Raw genomic sequence first — 24,838 nt, 5'->3', positions numbered from 1 at the left:
CGGTTCAATCCCGTGTCCGGCCATCCTGATTTAGGTTTTCCTTGATCTCCCTAAATTGCTCCAGGCAAATGGTGGGATGGTTCCTTTGAAAGGGCATGGCCAACTTCCTTCCCTGTCCTACCCTAATCCGATGAGACCGATGACCTCGCTGTTTGGTCTCTTCCCCCAAACAACCCCAACCCCAAGGAGAGGCAGAGGTCAACGAAAAGGAAAAAAAAATGGTTCAAATGGCTCTGAGTACTATGGGACTTAACATCTGTGGTCATCAGTCCCCTAGAACTTAGAACTACTTAAACCTAACTAACCTAAGGACATCACACACATCCATGCCCGAAGCAGGATTCGAACCTGCGACCGTAGCGGTCACGTGGTTTCTGACTGAGCGCCTAGAACCGCTAGACCACCGCGGCCGGCTAACAAAAAGGAAGAAAAGGTCACCATCACAGATGAAACTTCCGACCAGCCACCAGATTGTCATGAAAAAAGAGGAAGTAGGAGTGTCGGCTCCAAGCTGAGTACTAAGGCTCACTCCCATGACATCTATCACATCACGGTTTTATCAGAAGTATCACTAACACCACTCTCCAACCACAGGACTGGCAGCGAAGTTTTGTTTTCTTGATTTTTAGATAAAGCCCATCCGTGAAAAGAAAATACAAGTAATCAGCACAGGAGGATTAGCAGGGGTAGTATCCACATGCATAGCCTGCACATCATCAGGCCTGGAGCGTCATCGTCCAAGGAAGGAGCCGGGAGTACAGGAAGCGCACCGAACTCCAGCAGCCAACGGAAAATGGGGTCGTGGAACACTGCATGTCTACAGGAAACACATTGAAATATATCGAAGCGAATGTGCTGTAACAGACCTCATCGTTTTGGGACTGTGTTGAAAAGGAGGCTGTTGAAATTCGAATGGTCGATGACCTGATTCATAGAGACAGTCCCTCCCCACTCAGTAAAGCGCGGTACACACAACTCAACGAACTGAAGTCACAATGTCGGCCGAGACGGCTGAACGACCTGAGATCGGGCTGAGAATTCGACGTCGCGTCTCCCAACCACTTCATCCTAGGTGACGTTCCGCCGAGTAGTGAGGGGAGAGCTGGAGAGTGATTATGCCAGGCGCGATGTAGCACCTGGAGATGACGGCAGAGTAAACTGTACAAACAACGACTGCACCCGTCTGGGCATCCGAAATTGAAGTAAATAATGGAATTACTATTGTGCAATGGAAGTTTTAGACTACAGATAATACAGCAGAACTATCAAGGTATTCTGAAACCAACAATTTTTGGTTTTCCGCCTGCAGGCAGCTTACGAAATTAACCTAATTTTTCGCCGGCCGAAGCGGCCGAGCGGTTCTAGGCGTTACAGTCTGGAACCGCGCGACCGCTACGGTCGCAGGTTCGAATCCTGTCTCGGGCATGGATGTGTGTGATGCCCTTAGGTTAGTTAGGTTTAAGTAGTTCTAAGTTCTAGGAGACTGATGACCTCCAAAGTTAAGTCCCATAGTGCTCAGAGCCATTTGAACCAATTTAACCTAATTTTTCCTTTGAAGTATTTTCAGCAAAATTTTTATATTACAACGGCGCAATATTGTGCAGCGTTTGGTTGTATTGAATAATGTGTAAGTGGAAGTAATGTTGCAGTCAATCCATAGGTGGGGTTATTTTAAAATTAAAAAAAATTCGAATACAGTTCTCTGGTTTTAGTGAATGAATTATACACTGTAATAAAGGAGCAGTATGTATGTCGAAAATATGAGATTTCTGTTGTTGAGACTGTTAGTGTTCAAATTTTGTGCATTAATTTGATAAAAATGATGTTTATATATCAGCCTTGAAAAAATTGCAGAATTTTATGAAATATTTGTTGCAAGGATATTCTTATTATTTATGTCATGAAAGCGAAGTAAGAAAGAATGCATACGGAAGAATGCAAGCATTCTTGCCTTGAAAACGAAGGTTTTTAAGGAAAGCGATAACAGAAAGCTGCACAACGATCATGTTTCGCCAGAATGTTTAGAGACTGGAGTGTCTGACTACTGAAGCCAACTCAAGCCAGAAGTTGTGCCATCAGTCTCCGATTTTGTCCTGGTTTAGGAAAAATTACGAAATTAAAAAATTCAGATAAATACGCAGGAAACCTCACCTGCATCCGAAAAATATAAGATGTAAATTTGAAACTTCCTGGCAGATTAAAACTGTGTGCCGGACCGAGACTCGAACTCGGAACCTTTGCCTTTCGCGGGAAAGTGGTCTACCATCTGAGCTACCCAAGCACGACTCTCGCCCCGTCTTCACAGCTTTACTTCTGCCAGTACCTCGTCTCCTACCTTCCAAACTTTACAGAAGCTCTCCTGCAATATTCTTTCTTTCAGGAGTGCTAGTTCTACAGGTTCGCAGGAGAGCTTCTGTAAAGTTTGGAAGGTAGGAGACGAGGTACTGGCAGAAGTAAAGCTGTGAGGACGGGGCGTGAGTCGTGCTTGGGTAGCTCAGATAGTAGAACACTTGCCCGCGAAAGGCAAAGGTCCCGAGTTGGAGTCTCGGTCCGGCACACAGTTTTAATCTGCCAAGAAGTTTCATATCAGCGCATACTCCGCTGCAGAGTGAAAATCTCATTATGAGAAGATGTATTTTGTTTCCACTTTTATCTACATGACTATAAAGAATACAGTTAGGCACAAGTATCGCTAAGAAACAACATGACTAAAGTTGTATAAGACCCGCTACTATCACATCATTAATAATTAGATAATGACAGCGAATCCTCTGAAACAGAATGTAGTGTGCATGGTCCTCTAGACGTTACTTGTAAAACGTAAATTTTTGTTCAGAATCAATGTTTCAAACTTCGCCAACACAACACAACTTCTCTTCCTTTGTGTCAAAGACACTGTTTAAGGAAATAATTATATCGTTCCTCTCACGCTTCTTTCTTCATTTTTCTATTGTGCTTTCGCTCCTAATCTAAGGAATCTACAAAGCTCTTTGGTACCAAATGAGACAGTGAAAGTTTTTTTTTTTTTTTTTTTTTTTTGGGAGGGGGGGGGGGCTGTAATAGTACCTCTCAGTGACCCTTTATCAGTTAGACCAATGGCCTTATACACTAACACAGATTGCATTGCTTATTGCTAATATTGTGCGATTAACTTAGAACGATTTTCTCAATTCTCGGCGTGTTCTAATATATTCTGCTTCACGTCTTGCCATTGCTGCAATATCTGTAAAGGATTTGGCTTATGTCACAAAAAATAAGCATTTATTTTCTGTGAGAAGTGGTGTGATTCGTATAATCGGATGTTATGTTTAGTAACAGCATGACATTTGAGATGTATGTTTGAGGAATTGTATAAAAACTTAATAATTCATGCTAAACCGCTATTTTGTCTACCTTTCCTTTATCTAACAACGTATATTGAAGCAAAAAGCAGAAATTCAATGAAAAAGATATAACTCTGGTGCTTTTGAAAATTATAAGGAGAGAGTACTATAAATACAATCATTCAATCTTCGTTTATTCACACGATTGTCAGAATGACACTACCTGGGAATTTCATTGAAATTACGTTAACTACTGTATTGCATTTATTTTACTTCGTCAACAAGTCGTTTAACTGTTGAGACTGAAAAATTTATTTCAGCTGTTACTCATAAGCATTTCACATATCCGTTAAGAGAGAGAATCAGTTTTATTCCACTTGTTTTTAACTGTAATGTTGGTTTCATAGCTCACCATGGTTAATATGGTCCGTGTGCAGTCTATACATATCTGCGGTCTAAGGGTGAAGGCAACTAATTAATGTATTTCGTCATCTTCAATGTCGCAGTCTAAAGTCACTCTTTTTTTTATCTGGCATTTTCTGTACTATGACTACTATTGAGTTTCCACCAGTTCTGTTGTTCAACACGCCCTTATTTTGATTCTTACTGTTCCCCATTATTTAATTTTTATTCATAAATAAAAATATGTGTTATACAGAATTTACTAGAGAAGACGTATTACGTCAGAGAACCTTAGCGAAGGAATCTACTTTTCTGCATTTTCGTCCTTTCATTCCATTTTCTTCATCCGAATTTCGACATATCACATAACACAGGTCTTACATCGTGCTTTGTACTAATTTTAAGAACAGCTATTCCTTCTCTTTATGAAAGGAACCTCCAAAATCTATGTGATCTGTGATCTGTGTGTGCCAGTTATTGCAATATCGCATGTTATTGAAAACTTGAAGTTACAGACGATTTTTTTCTTCTCTTCGTTAAGATGTACTGTATTTTTATGGGGAAAATATTTCTTCCAGGTACTACCGAAATGTGTTGTGATAGTATTTCAAATAAGCAGAGGTCAATAAATATAGTATTCGATTATATTATAATTTTGTTTCAACAACACGTTTATTTTCATTATTTCATTCACAGTTTTACACACAGAGACGATTCAAAAACATAATTATCTACAAATTGTACATCACAATAGTTTGTGCCACAATTGTGTCCAGTTTTATCTTGACGGGACTGCAACAAATACATTCATTTACGACTTTTATTTATGACACATCACGTTTATTAGTAACTTGTTCATCGAAAATTTTTCCCTATCAGTAAATGCAGACTCAAAAATGAAAATTTAATAGGGTACTTTGCATTGGTCTCTTTACACTGTGAGAACTATCATAAGGCCCACAATGTATGAATTATAATTTCCAAAATTTGCGGATCAGGCGAGGTAGCGTGGACTAAATCTGCGTCGTAAGACGAGAAGAAGTAGGCCGATATTCGTTGCATTTCAATACGAACGACCCACTTAGATGTTAGAAAAGATTCAGTCATCATTACACCAATTAGGCGGACAAAAATATAATTCTTTAAAAAAATACCTGATTTTGGCTTTCTTAGAACCAACGGAAGCATTTTTTGTGGGTATCCCAGTTTCAGCATATATGAAAATAGCGCTTCATTTGGATATTTTGCATGAATGTTTTGTTATTTTTTAAGCCAACTATAAGAATTAAAGACACACCATTTGACACTCTGTGTTAGTCCCAAGTTAATGTTGCTAGTGGAAATATGACACAAATTTTTGTGCTGCTACATATTATATGTAACATCAAGATGAAATTTTTTATCAAAACAATCACCTTACCCTGACGAAGCAAATTTATATTTTCTATTAGAAATCTCTAACTACACAGGAAGACTGGTTTTACTGAAAGTCTTGACATACATGTTAGAGCATCCATACATCGAGGACAGAATTGAAACTTGTATATAAAATGTGGGTTTACAGAAACGTCAAATAATTATCAATACGACAAGTGTAGCAATAGCTTTGGGTTACCAATTATTAAAGAATAAATGACATAGAATATGTATAATACATCATAATATTACATATTATACTGTAAAATAACAATTCTTTCAGTAGCAATTGTAAATTCAAGAATGATTTCCTTTATAAAATATGTTAACGGAGATGGTTAAAAATGGATACATTCACAAGTGTGCTCTAAGCTGCCTCGACTTCCAGCACATGTAACACATATAGTATATCAGTAGTCAGCAAGACTCTTGGACGAGCATTTCTTAATCTGCCACTTGTAAAGAACACATCTTTTCAAGAGTTATTTCACAAGTATGTGGATTCTGACTTACACTTAAAACACTCTTCAGCATTGGCCATTAATGACTCATACTAATAGTAGTACCAGCGACCACACGACAATGACTCCGAGCAAATCATTATTGACACTCTTCAAGCTTTCAAACCTGTGCGATGCAAAGGACACACGGAAAATATTCCAATATCCGTAATTGATATAAGAGCAAACTCGAATTTTCTCGCAAAGTGGAATTTTGGGGTGTTTATTGGGTCGACACAAAATGCTTTGATCATTCTAAGAATGGCGCAAGTAAACAAGCGAGTTGGAATGGTGCAAGAAAAACCAGTTAATGGAGATATGGATCAACTATTGAGTAGACACTGATAATACAACACGAAGATTTATGTAGAGATTGAAGTATACGATGAGAATAGAGTGCGACATAGAAACTCTTCATCCCTATTATTCCATAAACTGGACTACAACGAAGACAGCAGCGGCGACACAGACAAATAAGTCGTACATTTATTCATGAGTTACAACGCTTCAGAAGATAAAAATATGCTTCGACATTAAAACTGTAACTCTCTGTTTCACTCCCCCACACTCCCATTAACTAAAATATCTTACTGTGTGAAACATTAAAATAATTATAACTGCATCTTTTTTAAATATGAGGGCTTCAGTAAATGTTTGGTTTCCAGATCTGTACACCAAATCGCTAACAGTGGGGTGCGGTAAGTAATCTTTCCGTTTTATTTCTACTTTTTAAAATACGCACCAAAGTTTAGTTGGAAGAGCCCATATGCTGAGAACACCAGGTATGTCAACGGTAATGCTGATCCACTGGGTGAAGCGTTTATGCCAGTGTAATGGTGTTGAATCAATTATTGCTTGTGATTACGTGTTCTTAATAAATTAAAGAGTTTCATCACTGGCACGGAATAACGAGCAAGAAACAATTATACATCTCCAAATGCTCTTTGGTGTTAGTGAACTTGACTTCTCTTTCAAGCGCAGTTTACTTTTAGGAGAGTAATTTACATTAGTCAGTAATTAATGTTACAGTCTCATTTTAGAAAGTGTCCTGAAATGGTTTATATTTTACGGAGCTGTAAGTCTTATATTCGTAAATTTTGAAAAAGTGATTCAGTATAAATATTTTTGTCGGGGCGTATTCTGTGCACCGTTTATGACTTGCACATTGTTCTTGGTGCTGATAAAGTAAGCTCTGCAGTAATTAGAGGTAACTGGTCAGTCCTGCATTTTTACGTTGAAAGTGACAAATGAACAACGACTTATTTTAGCTGCTTTTAGACTTTTCAAGCTGTACAATGTATAAGTAAATGTATGAAATTATTTACAGCAATACATTGACAGAATTTGTGTGTTCCTAGCATTGAGTAATGTTGTGCGTAGCCACTGGCTTCTGTTAGATACCGCTGGTAATAAAATAGTGTACCTGAGGAGAGATCTGCAGAAATTATGTAGAGGAATTGTAGATGTAATCAAGTCCAGAATATGTGTAATAATATGAAAAAGGTGTTTTGCCGCCAGCCAAAGTGCGATATCATAGCAGGAGAAGAAATAAATCACACAATAATTTCCAAAGTGTCGCATTTAGCCGTCATTTTTCCACTTTAGGTCAGAGTTTCCTACTGAACTCGTAAACTGAGCAAAAGACTGTAGACAACCATACGAAAATTCATTCAAGCGGGAAACATTTAGAAACGACTTGGTCAACAGCGAGGGCGACTCCAAAAAAGCAAGCACTCTTCTTCCCCGTTGTTCCCCCTTTCTCTCCCCTCTGACTAGTCGCGAGGGCTGCTGATTGGCTCGACACGGTCGCCGACTGGAGCCTGAGGAGCTGCCGGTGTGGCTGTCTTGGCACGGCGGGCGCAAGTGGCGGCCATCACGGCCAGTGACGTCATAGCAGCGCGCCGCACAGCAGCAGAGGCAGCAGCAGCTGCGACACAAGCGGGGGATTTCCCCGGCAGGCAGAGCTCTCGGGCACCGGCACCACCACCTCAGCTGCGAACATGCAACAATTCTTATCAAAACGAACAACAGAAGACTGCACGCATACACAAACAAGAAAAATAAAAAAAAAATAAAAAATGTCTCAAATGGCTCTGAGCACTATGGGACTTAACATCTGTGGTCATCAGTCCCCTATAACGTAGAACTTATTAAACCTAACTAACCTAAGGACATCACACACATCCATGCCCGAGGCAGGATTCTAACCTGCTACCGTAGCGGTCACGCGGTTCCAGACTGAAGCGCCTAGAACCGCATGGCCATATTGGCCGGCAAGAAAAATACAGGTGGCATGTATAGGGTGTGCATAATTTGAGACCCAGTTTCAAAACGCTGTAGAAAGAGAACCACCGTGCAGGATGACATCAGATTCGATCAGGATTATATGACATGACACAGGGGGGAATGTCATGAAAAAATAATTACCTGTACAGGGTGATTTTTTCCAACGTGTACAAACTCTAGGGATTGAGCGATGAGAGGATACGGAGCAAAAAAAGTTTGATGACCTTATGTTCGGAAATGCATGGTTTCCGTGCTAGAGACCATTTATTCAATCATACATTGTTACAGAGACTGCGGTGTAATACGTGCTGTGTCATGCAGCCACAATTACGGTATGTGCTGAAAATGGTTTCCAAGTGCCTCAAAACAAGCGTGTACGCACCGTAGCCAGGTATGTGTCACACGTTCACATCGGCCAGGCTGCATCCGAACAGTGTCAAAGGCAGCATGAATACGCTACTCCAGTGTCTCCACATCTGGAATGGGCTCTCCGTACACGATACTGTTGAGATATTGACTAGGGAAGACACGACTGATGTGATGGTGATGTTGGCTGGAGCACCATCATGTAGTAGCCACATAACCCTCCGAATCATCAATGGCACTTCTTCCAGCATGGGAGGCAAAGTCATTCGCAAGACATGCCTATAGTTCCGGCCTGTTAGGCGACGAGGGAAGAAGATTGGTCCCAAAATAGGTCGCCAGTTATCCCGGTCCACACATTTCGGCTACACCGGTGGTGATGATTCGCTGTCACAGTACTGTGGGGGTTCTGCTTACTATCCCACAGACGACTGTTATGAAAGCTGAGGATACCACTCCGCGTAAAGGTGGCCGCATCTGTGACTAGGATGGGTGGCAAGAATCTACATCTACATCTACATACATACTCCGCAATCCACCATACGGTGCGTGGCGGAGGGTACCTCGTACCACAACTAGCATCTTCTCTCTCTGTTCCACTCCCAAACAGAACGAGGGAAAAATGACTGCCTATATGCCTCTGTACGAACCCTAATCTCTCTTATCTTTGTGGTTTTCCCGCGAAATGTAAGTTGGCGACAGTGAAATTGTACTGCGGTCAGCCTCGAATGCTGGTTCTCCAAATTTCCTCAGTACCGATTCACGAAAAGAACGCCTCCTTTCCTCTACAGACCCCCACCCGAGTTCCTGAAGCATTTCCGTAACACTCGCGTGATGATCAAACCTACTAGTAACAAATCTAGCAGCCCGCCTCTGAATTGCTTCTATGTCCTCCCTCAATACGACCTGTTGGGATCCCAAACGCTCGAGCAGTACTCAAGAATAGGAATCGTGGTTGCCTGGTAAAGAAATTAGTGACAAAATTGCTCCCGATGTGAAAGTCCGTCGCTCGTAATCCCTGCACACGCTGTGTGTGATGAGGATAGTGACAATTGTCATGGAGAACGTTCCACGCCATCGTCTGTTTTACCCTGTACTGACGGGCCAACTACCTGTTACTGACACGGCGTTAACCTTCCGTAGTGTTACATTTTCCGCCAAGTCTGGTGTCCAATCATTTCGGTTACGTCCTTCATACTTTCCTGCTTCCTGAAAAGTACCCTGTCTCAGACAAACGTCGAAACACTTTTGCAAGTACTGAATGCTGTGATTGTTGTTGGCGGAGATAGGTCTCCTGATACAACCATGCTGCCCGCCCTTTGTTGCCATTTATCTTTGCGTATGTAATCACTATGTCGGCGAGCTCTACATTCGGATACGGTAGCATTATTTGCAACGCTGTATCACGTCCACTACAATGTGAATCAGCAACAGAAGCGAATCGGACACAACTTCACCAATTACTATTGTAGGAGAGGGATCTACGGTTTGACGTATGAGGAACAGTACCATCCTCTGGGAGGAAACCATGCATACTATAACTGTGGCTGCATTGTACAGAGCATATTAGACCGCAGTCTCTGTAAAGAAGTATTACTGAATAAATGGTCTCTAGAATGCATTTCCGGACATAAGTTTATAAGACGTTTTTTGTTCCGTGTCTTCTCATCGATCGATCCTAGAGTTTGTACACAGTGGCAAAAAATCACCCTGTAGATGGCGCTGTAAGTGGGGTCGGCTACAAATCACAGACAATTAGCAATATGACGGTTATGGTTTTAGTTGCACGTATCATCCGTACCGTTCAGTGTACATCACTGCACAAGTGAGGTGACACCCTCAACCATAGCAAGGTCGTATCACGTGCGATGGGAAAAGTCCTTTTAATTGTCATGAGGCCGAAACCAGCAAAAAAATCAAAATGGCAGCTATTTTTGCTGAGCGGTATTAGCCGAGCGGTCAGAGGCGCTGCAGTCATGGACAGTGCGGCTGATCCGGCGGAGATTCGAGTTCTCCCTCGGGCATGGGCGTGAGTGTTTGTCCTTAGGTTACTTTAGGTTAAGTAGTGTGTAAACTTAGGCGCCCGAGACCACGCGGCTACCCCGCGCGGCAGGTGGCAGAGTTCCCTCCCCTCCCCCTCCCCCCCCACGCCCAATTTTTAAAATGTATTGAGATGATGAAATTCGGAATTGGAAGAAAATTTTTAACGGAACAATTAAAATGAACAACTGCTCGCTTGAATTTCCTATTACATGAAGATGACGCCACTCTGTTGCCGGAGAATGAAGGTGATCTACAAAAAGAAATTTGAGAAAAAAGGCAATATCATGGTTTTTTTTAAAGGAAAACATGTTGGACGAACACATTTCCGCCATTAATTATAGAATAATACAACAAGTCGAGCACTTTAGGTATTTAGGTTGCGACGTCCCATATGAATAAGACAAAAACACACAGACAAATTCAGATAAGTTTGCGACTGTGTATTTTGTGTGTATGTGTGTGGTGGTGGTGGTGGTGGTGGTGGTGGTGTGTGTGTGTGTGTGTGTGTGTGTGTTGTAAAATAAACAAATACCCAAAAGTAACAAGCGGGAAGAAACAAGGCTGAAATTGCTGTCTCAATGCTTCTTTACGGAAGTGAGTTGTGGGTTATAAATATATGCAAAGACTTTTTCATTCGGGCACCAGAGATGAAATATCTTAGAGCAGTAGATGGATACATAAGAGCTGACGGATTTAGAAATTCGGAAGTGTTGGAATAACTGAGTATATTTAATACCCTCAGTGAAACTCAAGAATAAAAATTAAACTGGAATGAAGAATTGGAAAGAATAATGGAGAGAGATTACGACTCCAGATAATATTTCACCCATTTGGAATAAGAAGTCAAGGAAGACTGAGGAACCGATGGATATTCAAAAATGCAAAAGAAAAATAAGCCCTAATGCTTAAATTGACTTACCACGAAGACATGCTTTGCAATATCGTCTGACTTGATACACGCCGATTTCAGGCTGTGTGTGTGCCTCATACAGTATCAGGATATCCATTCCGCTTGTCGACGAGCCGCCGTCCCGGCAGAAGCTAATGGTGTTCTGGTAAGGCGTACGTTTACATGGACTGAAATATTCTTGCCGGACGATGTGGCCGAGCGGTTCTAGGCGCTTCAGTCTGGAACCGCGCGGCCTCTACGGTCGCAGGTTCGAATCCTGCCTCGGGCATGGATGTGTGTGATGTCCTTACGTTAGTTAGGTTTAAGTAGTTCTAAGTTCTAGGGGACTGGTGACCTCAGATGTTGAGTCCCATAGTGTTCAGAGCCATTTGAACCATGTTTTGAAATATTCTGACACGCGCATCCTGTCTCAGCTGAAAATGACACCAGGTCAAGAGACAAAAAGATTAACTGAGATTAAATAAAGAGACTCCAAGTGGACACTACGACCAAATTCAAGAAATCAAGTATCTGGGTGCTGTTTCAGATAGGAGCCCTTCAGGAAAGTCCAAATGCAGACGAGGTTGCAGTATATTCTATATATATGCAGTATATTCTATCTATAGTAGGACAAGTCTGTCAACAAATTTTAAGACAATCTATAAACGTGATAAATTGTTCTGCACACAACAAGAACAAAACCTGAACGCGCTGAAAGAAGTGATGGTAAAATCTACAGATTCACCGTTGCAGAAAGTGGGCAGTGGGGGATCCGTCACAACATTGAGTTCTACACCTTGTACAATGGGCCAAACATAATGGTTGTATTGATACACAGAATCCAAATCATACTGCATGCCAGAAAACCGGTGGCCAAACATGTTTCGGAAGATCTACAACGTGATACCACTGGGTGATTGCAGCAAAGAGCAGATGACATACAGAACTGTAGGTGACTTCTCAAGGAAACTCATAGTCCACTGGGCCTGATGGACGCCAGCTTCCGGGGCGGTATAGTCTCGTCTCACAATCAATCGTGGATCAATAAGACTGTCCTACTCTTTTGGTGTCTCGTGGAGTCCATGCTACGAAGCAGAGCCACAATCACCAAAGCGAAAGAGTGTGATTAACAGTACTACAGAGGTAATCCATTTTGTAATATAGACATTTGTAAAATTATAAATCAGACCTCCAAAGTAATACGTATTACATGTACTTTCAAAAAATAAGAAAGGGGCCTCTGATTCAACCATGAAAATTCTGCTGCAAGCAACTGTAAACAAAGCTTGTTATTTGTACAAGTATCGAAAGTTATTCCATATCCCATTATTGTATCTCTCTCTCTCTCTCTCTCTCTCTCTCTCTCCCTCTCTCTCTCTCTCTCTCTCTCTCTCTCCCCCTCCCTCTCTCTCTCTCTCTCTCTCTCATTCGTTCTCGTATTATACACATATAAATGTAGAAAAAAGGTTCCGAGAATGTAGTGCTCAAAGATTTACCAAGCACAACAACAGGTGTATGGCAATAAAACATAAGCTCCGCATTTACAGTTGCGTTGCTCTTACTGTGTTTTCCTATGAAAAACAACTTTTGTTTGGAAGGCTCTCCAATGCACTAACAATCTATAGGTATCAACGAATAGTTCTGAACACAAAGTTACCAAGCACAACAACAGGTGTATGACAATAAAACATAAGCTCCGCATTTACAGTTGCGTTGCTCTTACTGTGTTTTCCTATGAAAAACGACTTTTGTTTGGAAGGCTCTCCAATGCTCTAACAATCTATAGGTATCAACGAATAGTTCTGAACACAAAGGGAAAACTGAAGAGTCTGGTGCCAGTTTCACATAGGTACACATATGATGTATTAACTACCTGATGGGATCACTTGGACAATTAAAGGCTTAGATAAGACAGAACCGCATAAGATCGCAGACGTACGTTGATTTCCTTTGCGATGAGATGTGATAGCCTCTACATTTATAATAGTAGGCAGTATTCAGTTAGCTGCCACAATTCTCAAAGAATTAATCCTTAACCGTAAATCCACATTAAGACCAACCTACTTGTTCTCGCACCAGAGGGACAACCATCGTCCCACAGGTAGCTCTAGGTCGCCCCATTAATCTCCCAGGATTACACACTGCGGCATTTATCAGAGCTAATCCTCCACCCCTCTAGCAGCCCATTCCAGCGTTGTTTGCATCTAGTATCCTCATCAACGTACACACTGCTCTGCACCATCTCATGCTAGAGTTACTCTTGATGCAATTAACAACACGCTAAGCAAACAACTTCGCCGCTCTTTTAATTTTCATTTAAGTAACCTAGTAAATCTGGATTTCTGGTAGTGGCAATACTTCGACAGTTGTATTCAATTTGCGGAAGTGGCGTCAAATTACTGAAAATACACAATATATTTTATATATATTACTTCCTCTGGATGTTAACTTGGAGTATACTAATACTGCTGCTACAAGATTACATTGAATACTGAAGTAATGAGCTATATAGTATACCATCATTTTGTCTAATAATATGGACTTAAAAAGTTGCAATATTCACATTAACTTATAAAAAAAATTGAACAGCGAAACACAATACTTTATTACAAACAGACAGCATGATATTCCAACAGTTGACGATATTAAGAAGTTAAACTCCCCGTAGCTGCTAAGCGTTGCTATCATAATTTTTTACGCTTACGGTTCAGGACTCAGAATGTGCAGAATGTGAGGTACGAACGGAGGGGCGGGGAATCGATGGGGATATTGCAGCAACTCATATTGCTTTAAAGGAAGGGGAATGACGTAGTGAAAACGAAGTGCCGCTTCCGAAAAAATATAATTAAAAAGTATTGGCAAACTGTTTATTTCACTAAACATAACAATGGGCATTTTGTAATAGGTACCTAACGTCCACAAAGTACTTCACTGAGTACAGCTCGTGTTAGTTATGTACACAGAAAATCTCATCTACTACTTCCAGCGACTCATTTCCGAATTTCTGTAGCACCACATTACGTGGTTCTATCACATTTCACTGCTATTATGTGTCTATTGTTGATACTCATCTAGTAACCTGCTTTAAAGACACTAACTGTTTAAGGCATTTTTATTATATACTATTTGGCTCCTCCCACCTACCTATGTCCATCGCCTCTTAATTCATCTGTCCATTTCCTCCTCTGCCTTCCGTCCTCATCTCCTCCCTATGTCCATCTCCCCCTTCTCCTGTCTTTCTCCTCTCACCTCTCACTATCCATCTACTCTGCCCTATTCTCTCGGCTCATCCATGCCCATCCACATCTATGCCCCCTGTAATGAATTCCCACACTATCTGCACAATATGTCAGTCATACAGGTCATTATAGATGTCAGGCATTACCACACTTCTGCACCCCCACTCCAAACGACTACTGATCAAACCAAGAAGAAAGCGAGTTGCTACGAGTTACTGGTGCGTAGTCATTCAGTTCTGAGCTATGTTTATAATTTTAAGTCTCTAGTTAATCCAAAAGTTAGTTTAAAATGAACTGCAAATTTCTCACCAAACAGACAGAAAAAAACACTTCATAGAAACACGGTAAAATGTTATCAATATATCAACAGTTTTTTACAGGCGGCTGTCAGCAGCATCTATATACGAGGAGAAATTCATGGTAAACACTGTGCTCTCTTACGACATATTTATTATTCACAACTGGTTTCGATCACTGATCATATTCAATGTGGAAAAATATTGCGACAACTTCACATGGCATACATGCTATTTAACCAGAAAAGATGCCACAGCTGACTTGCAAACATCAGGAAAAGATACTTCACGCCATAACACTGGCTTAAGCAAACAGGAAACATGAAACCATGTGACAGTGCCCAGCTTCATTGGTCAGGCACAGCTACATCCAGTAGATTCACACACAACTGCTAACCTGCTGGATGTTGCTGGGCCTGAGTAATGGTGCTGGGCACTTATTGCTGTCACATGGTTTCACTTTTCAATGTTTTCTGTTTGCTTAAGCCGGTATTATGCCATGCAGTATTTTTTCTGTTGTTTGCAAGTCCGCTATGGCATCTTTTCTGGTTAAATAGCATGTATGACGAGTGAAGTTGTCGCAATATTTTTTCATAAGATCAACAATGCTCGAAGCTGGTTGTGAATAAATATATTGTAGGACACCGCAGTGCTTGCCATTCATTTCTCCAAGTTGTGAATGTAGATTTGTATTTATTCTGTTTATCCTCTTCGTAAGTCTGCGAGCTTTAGTAGCCCTTATAACTAATGATAAAATCTTGTGATCTTTAGGCAACGTCGTACTTGTATTCAAAGTCCTCCACCGCGTAACGCTTCAATCTCTCTATTGGGATTTTCTTCAGGAATCCAGAGGTACCCTTGGTTATTGCTCACCGTCGAAGAACAGCGTCTCGTCAACTCTTAAATGGACATTTCGCGCGCTTTTTCAGAGAAATAGGGTTACTGGATGAAAATTTCCCTGCTGCTGTTGATGGGCAACACAAGGCAGAAGACTTCTTCCTAACCACAGAGATCGTCCGTGTCAGCCTCCGCACTACAGAAGTACATGAAGTGACGGGTGGTTGTGGAAAAGTTTATATCGGTGAAACTAGAAGGCCAGTAAAAGAACGCGTAAAGGAATACGAGCGCCACGCATACTTAAAAGGTAAAACCGACAGTGACGGAGCGCCAACAGCAATGTGACCAGGTAATGGGTTTTAAGAAGATTAGTGGGCTACGCAGAGAAGGTACACTACTCGCCATTAAAATTGCTACACCACGAAGATAAAGTGCTACAGATGCCAAATTTAACCGAGAGGAAGAAGATGCCGTGATATGCAAATGATTAGCTTTTCAGAGCATTCACGCAAGGTTGGCGCCGGTGGCGACACCTACAACATGCTGACATATGGAAAGTTTCCTACCGATTTCTCATACACAAACAGCAGCTGACCGGCGTTGCCTGGTGAAACGTTGATCTGACGCCTCGTGTAAGGAGGAGAAATGCGTACCGTTACGTTTCCGACTTTGATAAAGGTCGGATTGTACCCTATCGCGTTTGCGGTTTGTCGTATCGCGACATTGCTTCTCGCGTTGGTCAAGATCCAATACTGTTAGCAGAATATGGAATAGATGGGTTCATGAGGGTAATACGGAACGCCGTGCTGGATCCCAACGGCCTCGTATCACTAGCAGTCGAGATGACAGCCATCTTATCCCCATGGCTGTAACGGATCGTGCAGCCACGTCTCAATCCCTGAGTCAACAGATAGGGACGTATGCAAGACATCAACCATGTGCACGAATAGTTCGACGACGTGCAGCAGCATGGACTATAAGCTCGGAGACCATGGCTGCGGTTACCCCTGAGGCTGCATCACAGACAGGAGCGCCTGAAATGGTGTACTCAAAGTCGAACATTGGTGCATGAATGGCAAAACGTTACTTTTTCGGATGAATCCAGGTTCTGTTTACAGCATCATGACAGTCGCATCCGTGTTTGCGACATCGCGGTGAACGCACATTGGAAGCGTGTATTCGTCATCGCCATACTGGCGTATCACCCGGCGTGATGGTATGGGGTGCCAATGGTTACACTTGTCGGTCACCTCTTGTTCGCATTGACGGCACTTTAAAGAGTGGACGTTACATTTCAGATGTGTTACGACCCGTGGCTCTACCCCTCATTCGATCCCTGCGAAACCCTACATTTCAGCAGGATAATGCACGACCGCATGTTAAAGGTGCTGTACGGGGCTTTCTGGATACAGAAAATGTTCCACTGGTGCCCTGACCAGCACATTCTCCAGATCTCTCACCAATTGAAAACGTCTGGTCAATGGTGGCCGAGCAACTGTCGCGTCACAATACGCCAGTCACTACTCTTGATGAACTGTCGAACCGTGTTGAAGCTGCATGGGCAGCTGTACCTGTACACGCCATCCAAGCTCTGTTGGACTCAATGCCCAGGCGTATCAAGGCCGTTATTAAGGCCAGAGGTGGTTTCTCTGGGTACTGATTTCTCAGGATCTATGCACCCAAATTGCTTGAAAATGTAATCACATGTCATTTCTAGTATAATATATTTGTCCAATGAATATTATCTGCATTTCTTTTTGGTGTAGTAATTTTAATGGGCAGTTGTGTAATATTTATAAAAAGAAGGTCCGTGAAGCCGTCTAAATACCTAAGAGTGAGTACAGTTTCAATTGACGGCTACAGAGTTCTATATTTACACGCTATTGCGGAAGTAAATATCGAACCAAGGCGAGCGGCGAACGTAAACAGCTACCAGGGAACATCCGAGGCGATACGAGAACAATAATATTTTTGATTCCTCTTGCCGGCATCTGTTTACAGTATTCCGCCAGTTCTGACATCAGTGGAATCCCGAAAAATATCCCAGCAAAGGGTCATAAATGTCGAACAGCGAAAAACTCTGAAGAAAGATATGACGAGGCCTAATAACACTGCTGATATTATCATCTATCTTCTATGTGCTTCCCAGGATCCTAAGTTTTCTGGACCCTAAATTGATCTACCCTCTTCGTGGTGTGTACCAGTTGTTCTACTGTTCTATTGATGATTCCTGTTACTATGTTGCCAATATGACGTATCAAACATTGCATAAATTTACATAATGTCTATGTAGATAAAATCCGCAATCAGTGGTTTTGTAACAGATTTATTATGCGTCCTCACCGAATTAATTTCTTTAAGTGACCAGTTTCGGTTCTGTATGAACAATCCGCAGATCTATAGACAACAGTACAGTAACTAACCATCAAATACCCTACGATAATTATATAATGTTATCGTACCATGATCTAATCGAACAGCAAATGCCCCAGAAGGTACCTCATTGTGTCCGTTACAAGAGCAACTCACCCAAACATTGGCAAAATTTACTTGCTACGTCACATAATAAAATAGTGATTTGGAAGACTCCGTAAATTTGGCCGCTGCACCTCACGAAAACAGCGCCACAGATCGAACAACAAAATGTGAGCACAACAGGTGGCATTTTGTTATTGTGGACTACGGAAAAGTCTTAGATCAATGAGGGATCTTGAAATCTAGGTGAAGACAGAATAACAGTATGTTTTGTTCTAATGTTCACATGTTCACATGTGCGTGAAATCTTATGGTACTTAACTGCTAAGGCCATCAGTCCGTAAGCTTACACACTATTTAACCTAAATTATCCTAAGGACAAACACAGCAACTACATCTGCTGAGTAGGGCAGCTCATGAAATTAAAGATAACAATGCAGGAAGATGCCACAGACTGTAACCCAATTAGGCAACACAAATTAAGGAACACAAACTGAGACATGAAGTAAGCAAGTAGCGAGCAGCACACAATCTACATGGCGCTACCGCACTTTACGACAGTTACGTTCCTTTAATTCACCTAGAGTAAGCTAATCAGCACCAATGGCAGCCGGAGATGATACTGTCTCGACACAAGTCTGGTGATGAATGCCCCCAATCTATGTTCACAAACGTCACGCTCCACTTTCAGAAACCATTACGTAGGGGAACGACACCATGCTGTTGAGCAGAAACGTCCCACTTTTGGCCTAAAGTATGCACATTGATAGGCACGAGGTTGGTATCTGCCTGGAGTAGTGTTCCTTCGATTGGTCACGTGCTCCACTCCAAGTGCAGTGGCAGGGCGACTCAGTCTGACTGGATACTAAGACTTTTTTGGGTAAGAGAAATTACCGTTCTCATGCTGGTGTCATGGCATCTTCGCCCTTAATGTATGCAGCGAGAAGATGAAAATGTTAAACTCAATCAATCTGTAAAAGCAGCGGTGGCAGCAGAGCGAACCATGACCACAGGTAGGCCAGTGCTCTGCCTGAAACACACAGTAGCCTCACTTCCACAAATCTTCCTTGGGAGCCGCGCCTCTCCTTTTGCCGACAGCAGGACCCTGGGACAACACCAGCATGAACCCCCCCCCCCCCCCCTAGTGCAAAAAACACCAAACGCACACAGGTCCAGTACGCAAAAAATAATAACTACGCAGTAGTGGCAGCAAATTAAACAATATTGCGTAGACAAATATGACAGTAATGTCACAGCTTTTTCTAACACTTATTATGACTTACATAATAATTGATGCATATGGATGATAACCCCCCCCCCCCCCCATGAACCATAGACCTAGCCGTTGGTGGGGAGGCTTGCATGCCTCAGCGATACAGATAGCCGTACCGTAGGTGCAACCACAACGGAGGAGTATCTGTTGAGAAGCCAGACAAACGTATGGCTCCTGAAGAGGGGCAGCAGCCTTTTCAGTAGTTGCAGGGGCAACAGTCTGGATGACTGACTGATCTGGCCTTGTAACATTAACCAAAACGGCCTTGCTGTGCTGGTACTGCGAACGGCTGAAAGCAAGGGGAAACTACAGCCGTACTTTTTCCCGAGGACATGCAGCTTTACTGTATGATTAAATGATGATGGCGTCCTCTTGGGTAAATTATTCCAGAGGTAAAATAGTCCCCCATTCGGATATCCGGGCGGGGACTACTCAAGAGGGCGTCGTTATCAAGAGAAAGAAAGCTGGAGTTCTACGGATCGGAGCGTGGAATGTCTGATCCCTTAATCGGGCAGGTAGGTTAGAAAATTTAAAAAGGGAAATGGATAGGTTAAAGTTAGATATAGTGGGAATTAGTGAAGTTCGGTGGCAGGAGGAACAAGACTTTTGGTCAGGTGAATACAGGGTTATAAATACAAAATCAAATAGGGGTAATGCAGGAGTAGGTTTAATTATGAATATGAAAATAGGAATGCGGGTAAGCTATTACAAACAGCACAGCAAACGCATTGTTGTGGCCAAGATAGACACGAAGCCAATGCCTACGACAGTAGTATAAAAAATGGTTCAAATGGCTCTGAGAACTATGGGACTTAACTTCTAAGATCATCAGTCCCACAGAACTTAGAACTACTTAAACCTAACTAACCTAAGGACATCACACACATCCACGCCCGAGGCAGGATTCGAACCTGCGCCCGTAGCGGTCGCGCGGTTCCAGACTGTTGCGCCTAGAACCGCTGGGCCACTTCGGACGGCCAGTAGTACAAGTCTATATGCCAACTAGCTCTGCAGATGACGAAGAAATTGAAGAAATGTATGATGAGATAAAAAAAATTATTCAGATAGTGAAGGGAGACGAAAATTTAACAGTCATGGGTGACTGGAATGAGATAGTAGGAAAAGGAAGAGAAGGAAACGTAGTAGGTGAATATGGATTGGGGGTAAGAAATGAAAGAAGAAGCCGCATGGTGGAATTTTGCACAGAACACAACTTAATCATAGCTAACACTTGGTTCAAAGATCATAAAAGAAGGTTGTATACATGGAAGAGGCCTGGAGATACTGAGAGATTTCAGATAGATTATATAACGGTAAGACAGAGATTTAGGAACCAGGTTTTAAATTGTAAGACATTTCCAGGGGCAGATGTGGACTCTGCCCACAATCTATTGGTTATGAACTGTAGATTAAAACTGAAGAAACTGAAAAAAGGTGGGAATTTAAGTAAATGGGACCTGGATAAATTGACTAAACCAGAGGTTGCACAGAGTTTCAGGGAGAGCATAAGGGAACAATTGACAAGAATGGGGGAAAGAAATACAGTAGAAGAAGAATGGGCTGCTTTGAGGGATGAAGTAGTAAAGGCAGCAGAGGATCAAGTAGGTAAAAAGACGAGGGCTAGTAGAAATCCTTGGGTGACAGAAGAAATATTGAGTTTAATTGATGAAAGGAGAAAATATAAAAATGCAGTAAATGAAGCAGGCAAAAAGGAATACAAATGCCTCAAAAATTAGATCGACAGGAAGTGCAAAATGGTTAAGCAGGGATGGCTAGAGGTCAAACGTAAGGATGTAGAGGCTTATCTCACTAGGGATATGATAGATACTGCCTACAGGAAAATTAAAGAAACATTTGGAGAAAAGAGAAACACTTGTATGAATATCAAGAGCTCAGATGGAAACCCAGTTCTAAGCAAAGAAGGGAAAGCAGAAAGGTGGAAGGAGTATATAGAGGGTCTATACAAGGACGATGTACTTCAGGGCAATGTTATAGAAATGGAAGAGGATGTAGATGAAGATGAAATGGGAGGTATGATACTGCGTGAAGAGTTTGATAGAGTACTGAAAGACCTAAGTCGAAACAAGGCCCCGGGAGTAGACAACATTCCATTAGAACTACTGACAGCCTTGGGAGAGCAAGTCTTGACAAAACTATCTGAAAGGCAAAATGTATGAGACAGGCGAAATTCCCTCAGACTTCAAGAAAGCAGGCGTTGACAGATGTGAAAATTACTGAACTATCAGTTTAATAAGTCACGGCTGGAAAGTACTAACACGAATTCTTTACAGACGAATGGAAAAACTGGTAGAAGCTGACCTCGGGGAAGATCAGTTTGGATTCCGTAGAAATATGGGAACACGTGACGCAATACTGACTCTACGACTTATTTTAGAAGCTAGATTAAGAAAAGGCAAACCTACGTTTCTGGCATTTGTAGACTTAGAGGAAGCTTTTGACAATGTTGACTGGAATACTCTCTTTGAAATTCTGAAGGTGGCAGGAGTAAAATACAGGGAGCGAAAGTCTATTTACAATTTGTACAGAAACCTGATGGCAGTTATAAGGGTCGAGGGACACGAAATGGAAGCAGTGGTTGGGGAGGGAGTGAGAAAGAGTTGTAGTCTCTTCCCGATGTTATTCAATCTGTATATTGAGCAAACAGTAAAGGAAACAAAAGAAAAATTCGGAGTACGTATTAAAATCCATGGAGAAGAAATAAAAACTTTAATGTTCGCTGGTAACATTCTAATTCTGTCAGAGACAGTAAAGGACTTGGAAGAGCAGTTGAACGGAATGGACAGTGTCTTGAAAGGAGGGTATAAGATGAACATCAACAAAAGCAAAACGAGGATAATGGAATGTAGTCGAATTAACTCAGGTGACGCTGAGGGAATTAGATTAGGAAATGAGACACTTAAAGTAGTAAAGGAGTTTTGCTATTTGGGGAGCAAAATAACTGATGATGGTTGAAGTAGAGAGGATATAGAATGTAGACTGGCAATGGCAAGGAAAGCGTTTCTGACGAAGAGAAATTTGTTAACATCGAGTATAGATTTAAGTGTCAGGAAGTCGTTTCTGAAAGTATTTGTATGGAGTGTAGCCACGTATGGAAGTGAAACATGGACGATAAATATGTCGGACAGGAGGAGAATAGAAGCTTTCGAAATGTGGTGCTTCAGAAGAATGCTAAAGATTAGATGGGTAGATCACATAACTAATGAGGAGGTACTGTATAGGATTGGGGAGAAGAGGAGTTTGTGGCACAACTTGACTAGAAGAAGGGATCGGTTGTCAGGACATGTTCTGAGGCATCAAGGGATCACTAATTTAGTATTGGGGGGGGGGGGGGGCAGCGTGTTGGGTAAAAAGCGTAGAGGGAGACCAAGAGATGAATACACTAAACAGGTTCAGAAGGATGTAGTACGTACTGGGAGATGAAAAAGCTTGCACAGGATAGAGTAGCATGGAGAGCTGCATCAAACCAGTCTCAGGACTGAAGACTACAACAACAATGGACGAGAAGGCAATAGGTGAAAGAAAGTATGTGGGGGACACCTACACCATGCGGGCTGCACCTGACATTGGGAACACCATCATCTTGCACACCCATCGGTCTGGAGCAGTGGGCAACAGGTGACAGGTCGGACCATGGCAAAGTACCAATACAGGAAGCAAGCTACGACGAAGATTGACCTACCAATGCCACGGATATAGATGGCAGTACCTGCAAGAAAACTATTCTCTCCATACAAACAATAATTACTATTAATTCAGGGTGAGTATATATGTTTTATTGAAATGTGACAAATATACTAGCTGCGAATCAATTAACAAAGGTTTTACCAAATCACTATTTTTAATGTGAAATGGCATGCAAAATTTGATGGGAGTTGTGCAGGTTACTCTTTTAGCTGATACAGTGAGGTAGGTTCTAGAGCATTCGAGGTTCGATTACACCTTGCTATGATAACAATTTTTAATTTTTAATTTAATAATGAGCAGCCTAGGCTGCACCGTTTACCTAAAATTTACCTAGGTTTCAGTTGGGATAACCAAAACTTCTTCAGAATAACAGTATCTACCGTTTGTCCATAGTGTCCGAAGTTCCATGTAGCTTTTCGCGGATGATGCTGTAGTCTACAGAGAAGTTGCAGCATTAGAAAATTACAGCGAAGTGCAGGAAGATCTGCAGCAGATAGGCACTTGATGCAGGGAGTGGCAACTGACCCTTAACGTAGACAAATGTAATGTATTGCGAATACATAGAAAGCAGGATCCTTTATTGTAGGATTATAAGGTAGCGGAACAAACACTGGTAGCAGTTACTTCTGTAAAATATCTTGGAGTATGGGTACGGAACGATTTGCAGTTAAATGATCATATAAAATTAATTGTTGGTAAGGCGAGTGCCAGGTTGAGATTCATTGGGAGAGTCCTTAGAAAATGTAGTCCATGAACAAAGGAGGTGGCTTTCAAAACACTCGTTCGACCTATACTTGAGTATTGCTCATCATTGTGGGATCCGTACCAGGACGGGTTGACAGAGGAGATAGAGAAGATCCAAAGAAGAGCGGCGCGTTTCATCACAGGGTTATTTAGTAAGCGTGATAGAGTTACTGAGATGTTTAGCAAACTCAAGTGGCAAACTCTGCAAGAGAGGCGCTCTGCATCGCTGTGTAGCTTGCTGTCCAGATTTCGAGAGGGTGCGTTTCTGGATCAGGTATCGAATATATTGCTTCCCCCTACTTATGCCTCCCGAGGAGATCACGAATGTAAAATTAGAGAGATTAGAGCGCGCACGGAGGCTTTCCGGCAGTCGTTCTTCCCGCGAACCATACGCGACTGTAACAGGAAAGGGAGGTAATGACAGTGGCACATTAGCTGCCCTCCGCCACACACCGTTGGGTGGCTTTCGGAGTATAAATGTAGATGTAGATGTAGTGGACATCGTCAAGCTAAAACTGCAAATGTCAAATTTCGTCAGACTGTAAAACTTATCTGGAACTGCCTCGGCCCCACTTCGCGACCGCGATGCGGCAGCCACGAATGCTGTACTGGGACTGACCGTAGCGTCATGAGGCCCGCCTAGGCGGACGCAATACCTTGAGCCTGCGCATAAACTGTGTGTTAGTTACTTGTTGCGACAAGACGTGAACTTACCTCCTGACCTTGAATTTACTAGTAAAGTGAAATAAAAGGTATAGCTGAGGAATAGGGCGTGCATGTTAACCTGTGCAGAACATACTTAGATCCACTCTCTTAACATTTATGAATTATTCATTAGTCATGATATGCGGAAGCTAGCATGTGCTTACAAGGTATGGCCTATCTAGGAAAATTTTTGTGCTTAAGCATAAAGTTTAATCACCTAAAAAGGACATAGGAGTGGGAAGGATAATATAAAGCCAATGTCGTCATTATTACGACTAGGTCTAGAAATTTTTTAAGACGTAATTGTTAAGCACTTGTTTAGCTATGGTTACAACGCATGAA

The 24,838-nt window shown here is 41.9% G+C and overlaps 1 protein-coding gene across 1 annotated transcript in view; it reads right to left on the bottom strand.

The window, feature by feature from the left end:
• Positions 1–4,367: 4,367 nt before the first annotated feature.
• Positions 4,368–24,838, bottom strand: part of LOC124802722 — a 544,884-nt gene continuing 524,413 nt past the window's right edge. The window contains exon 6 of the mRNA XM_047263691.1: positions 4,368–7,633. Within this exon, the coding sequence (XP_047119647.1) occupies positions 7,530–7,633 (104 nt within the window). The 3' untranslated portion in view covers positions 4,368–7,529. The remainder of the gene's footprint in view (positions 7,634–24,838) is intronic.

Source organism: Schistocerca piceifrons, chromosome 6, assembly GCF_021461385.2.
Source record: "Schistocerca piceifrons isolate TAMUIC-IGC-003096 chromosome 6, iqSchPice1.1, whole genome shotgun sequence".
NCBI classification, from domain to species: Eukaryota; Metazoa; Arthropoda; class Insecta; order Orthoptera; family Acrididae; genus Schistocerca; species Schistocerca piceifrons.
The sequence above is the reverse complement of the archived record's forward strand: the minus strand, read 5'-3'. Positions and strand labels throughout refer to the sequence as shown.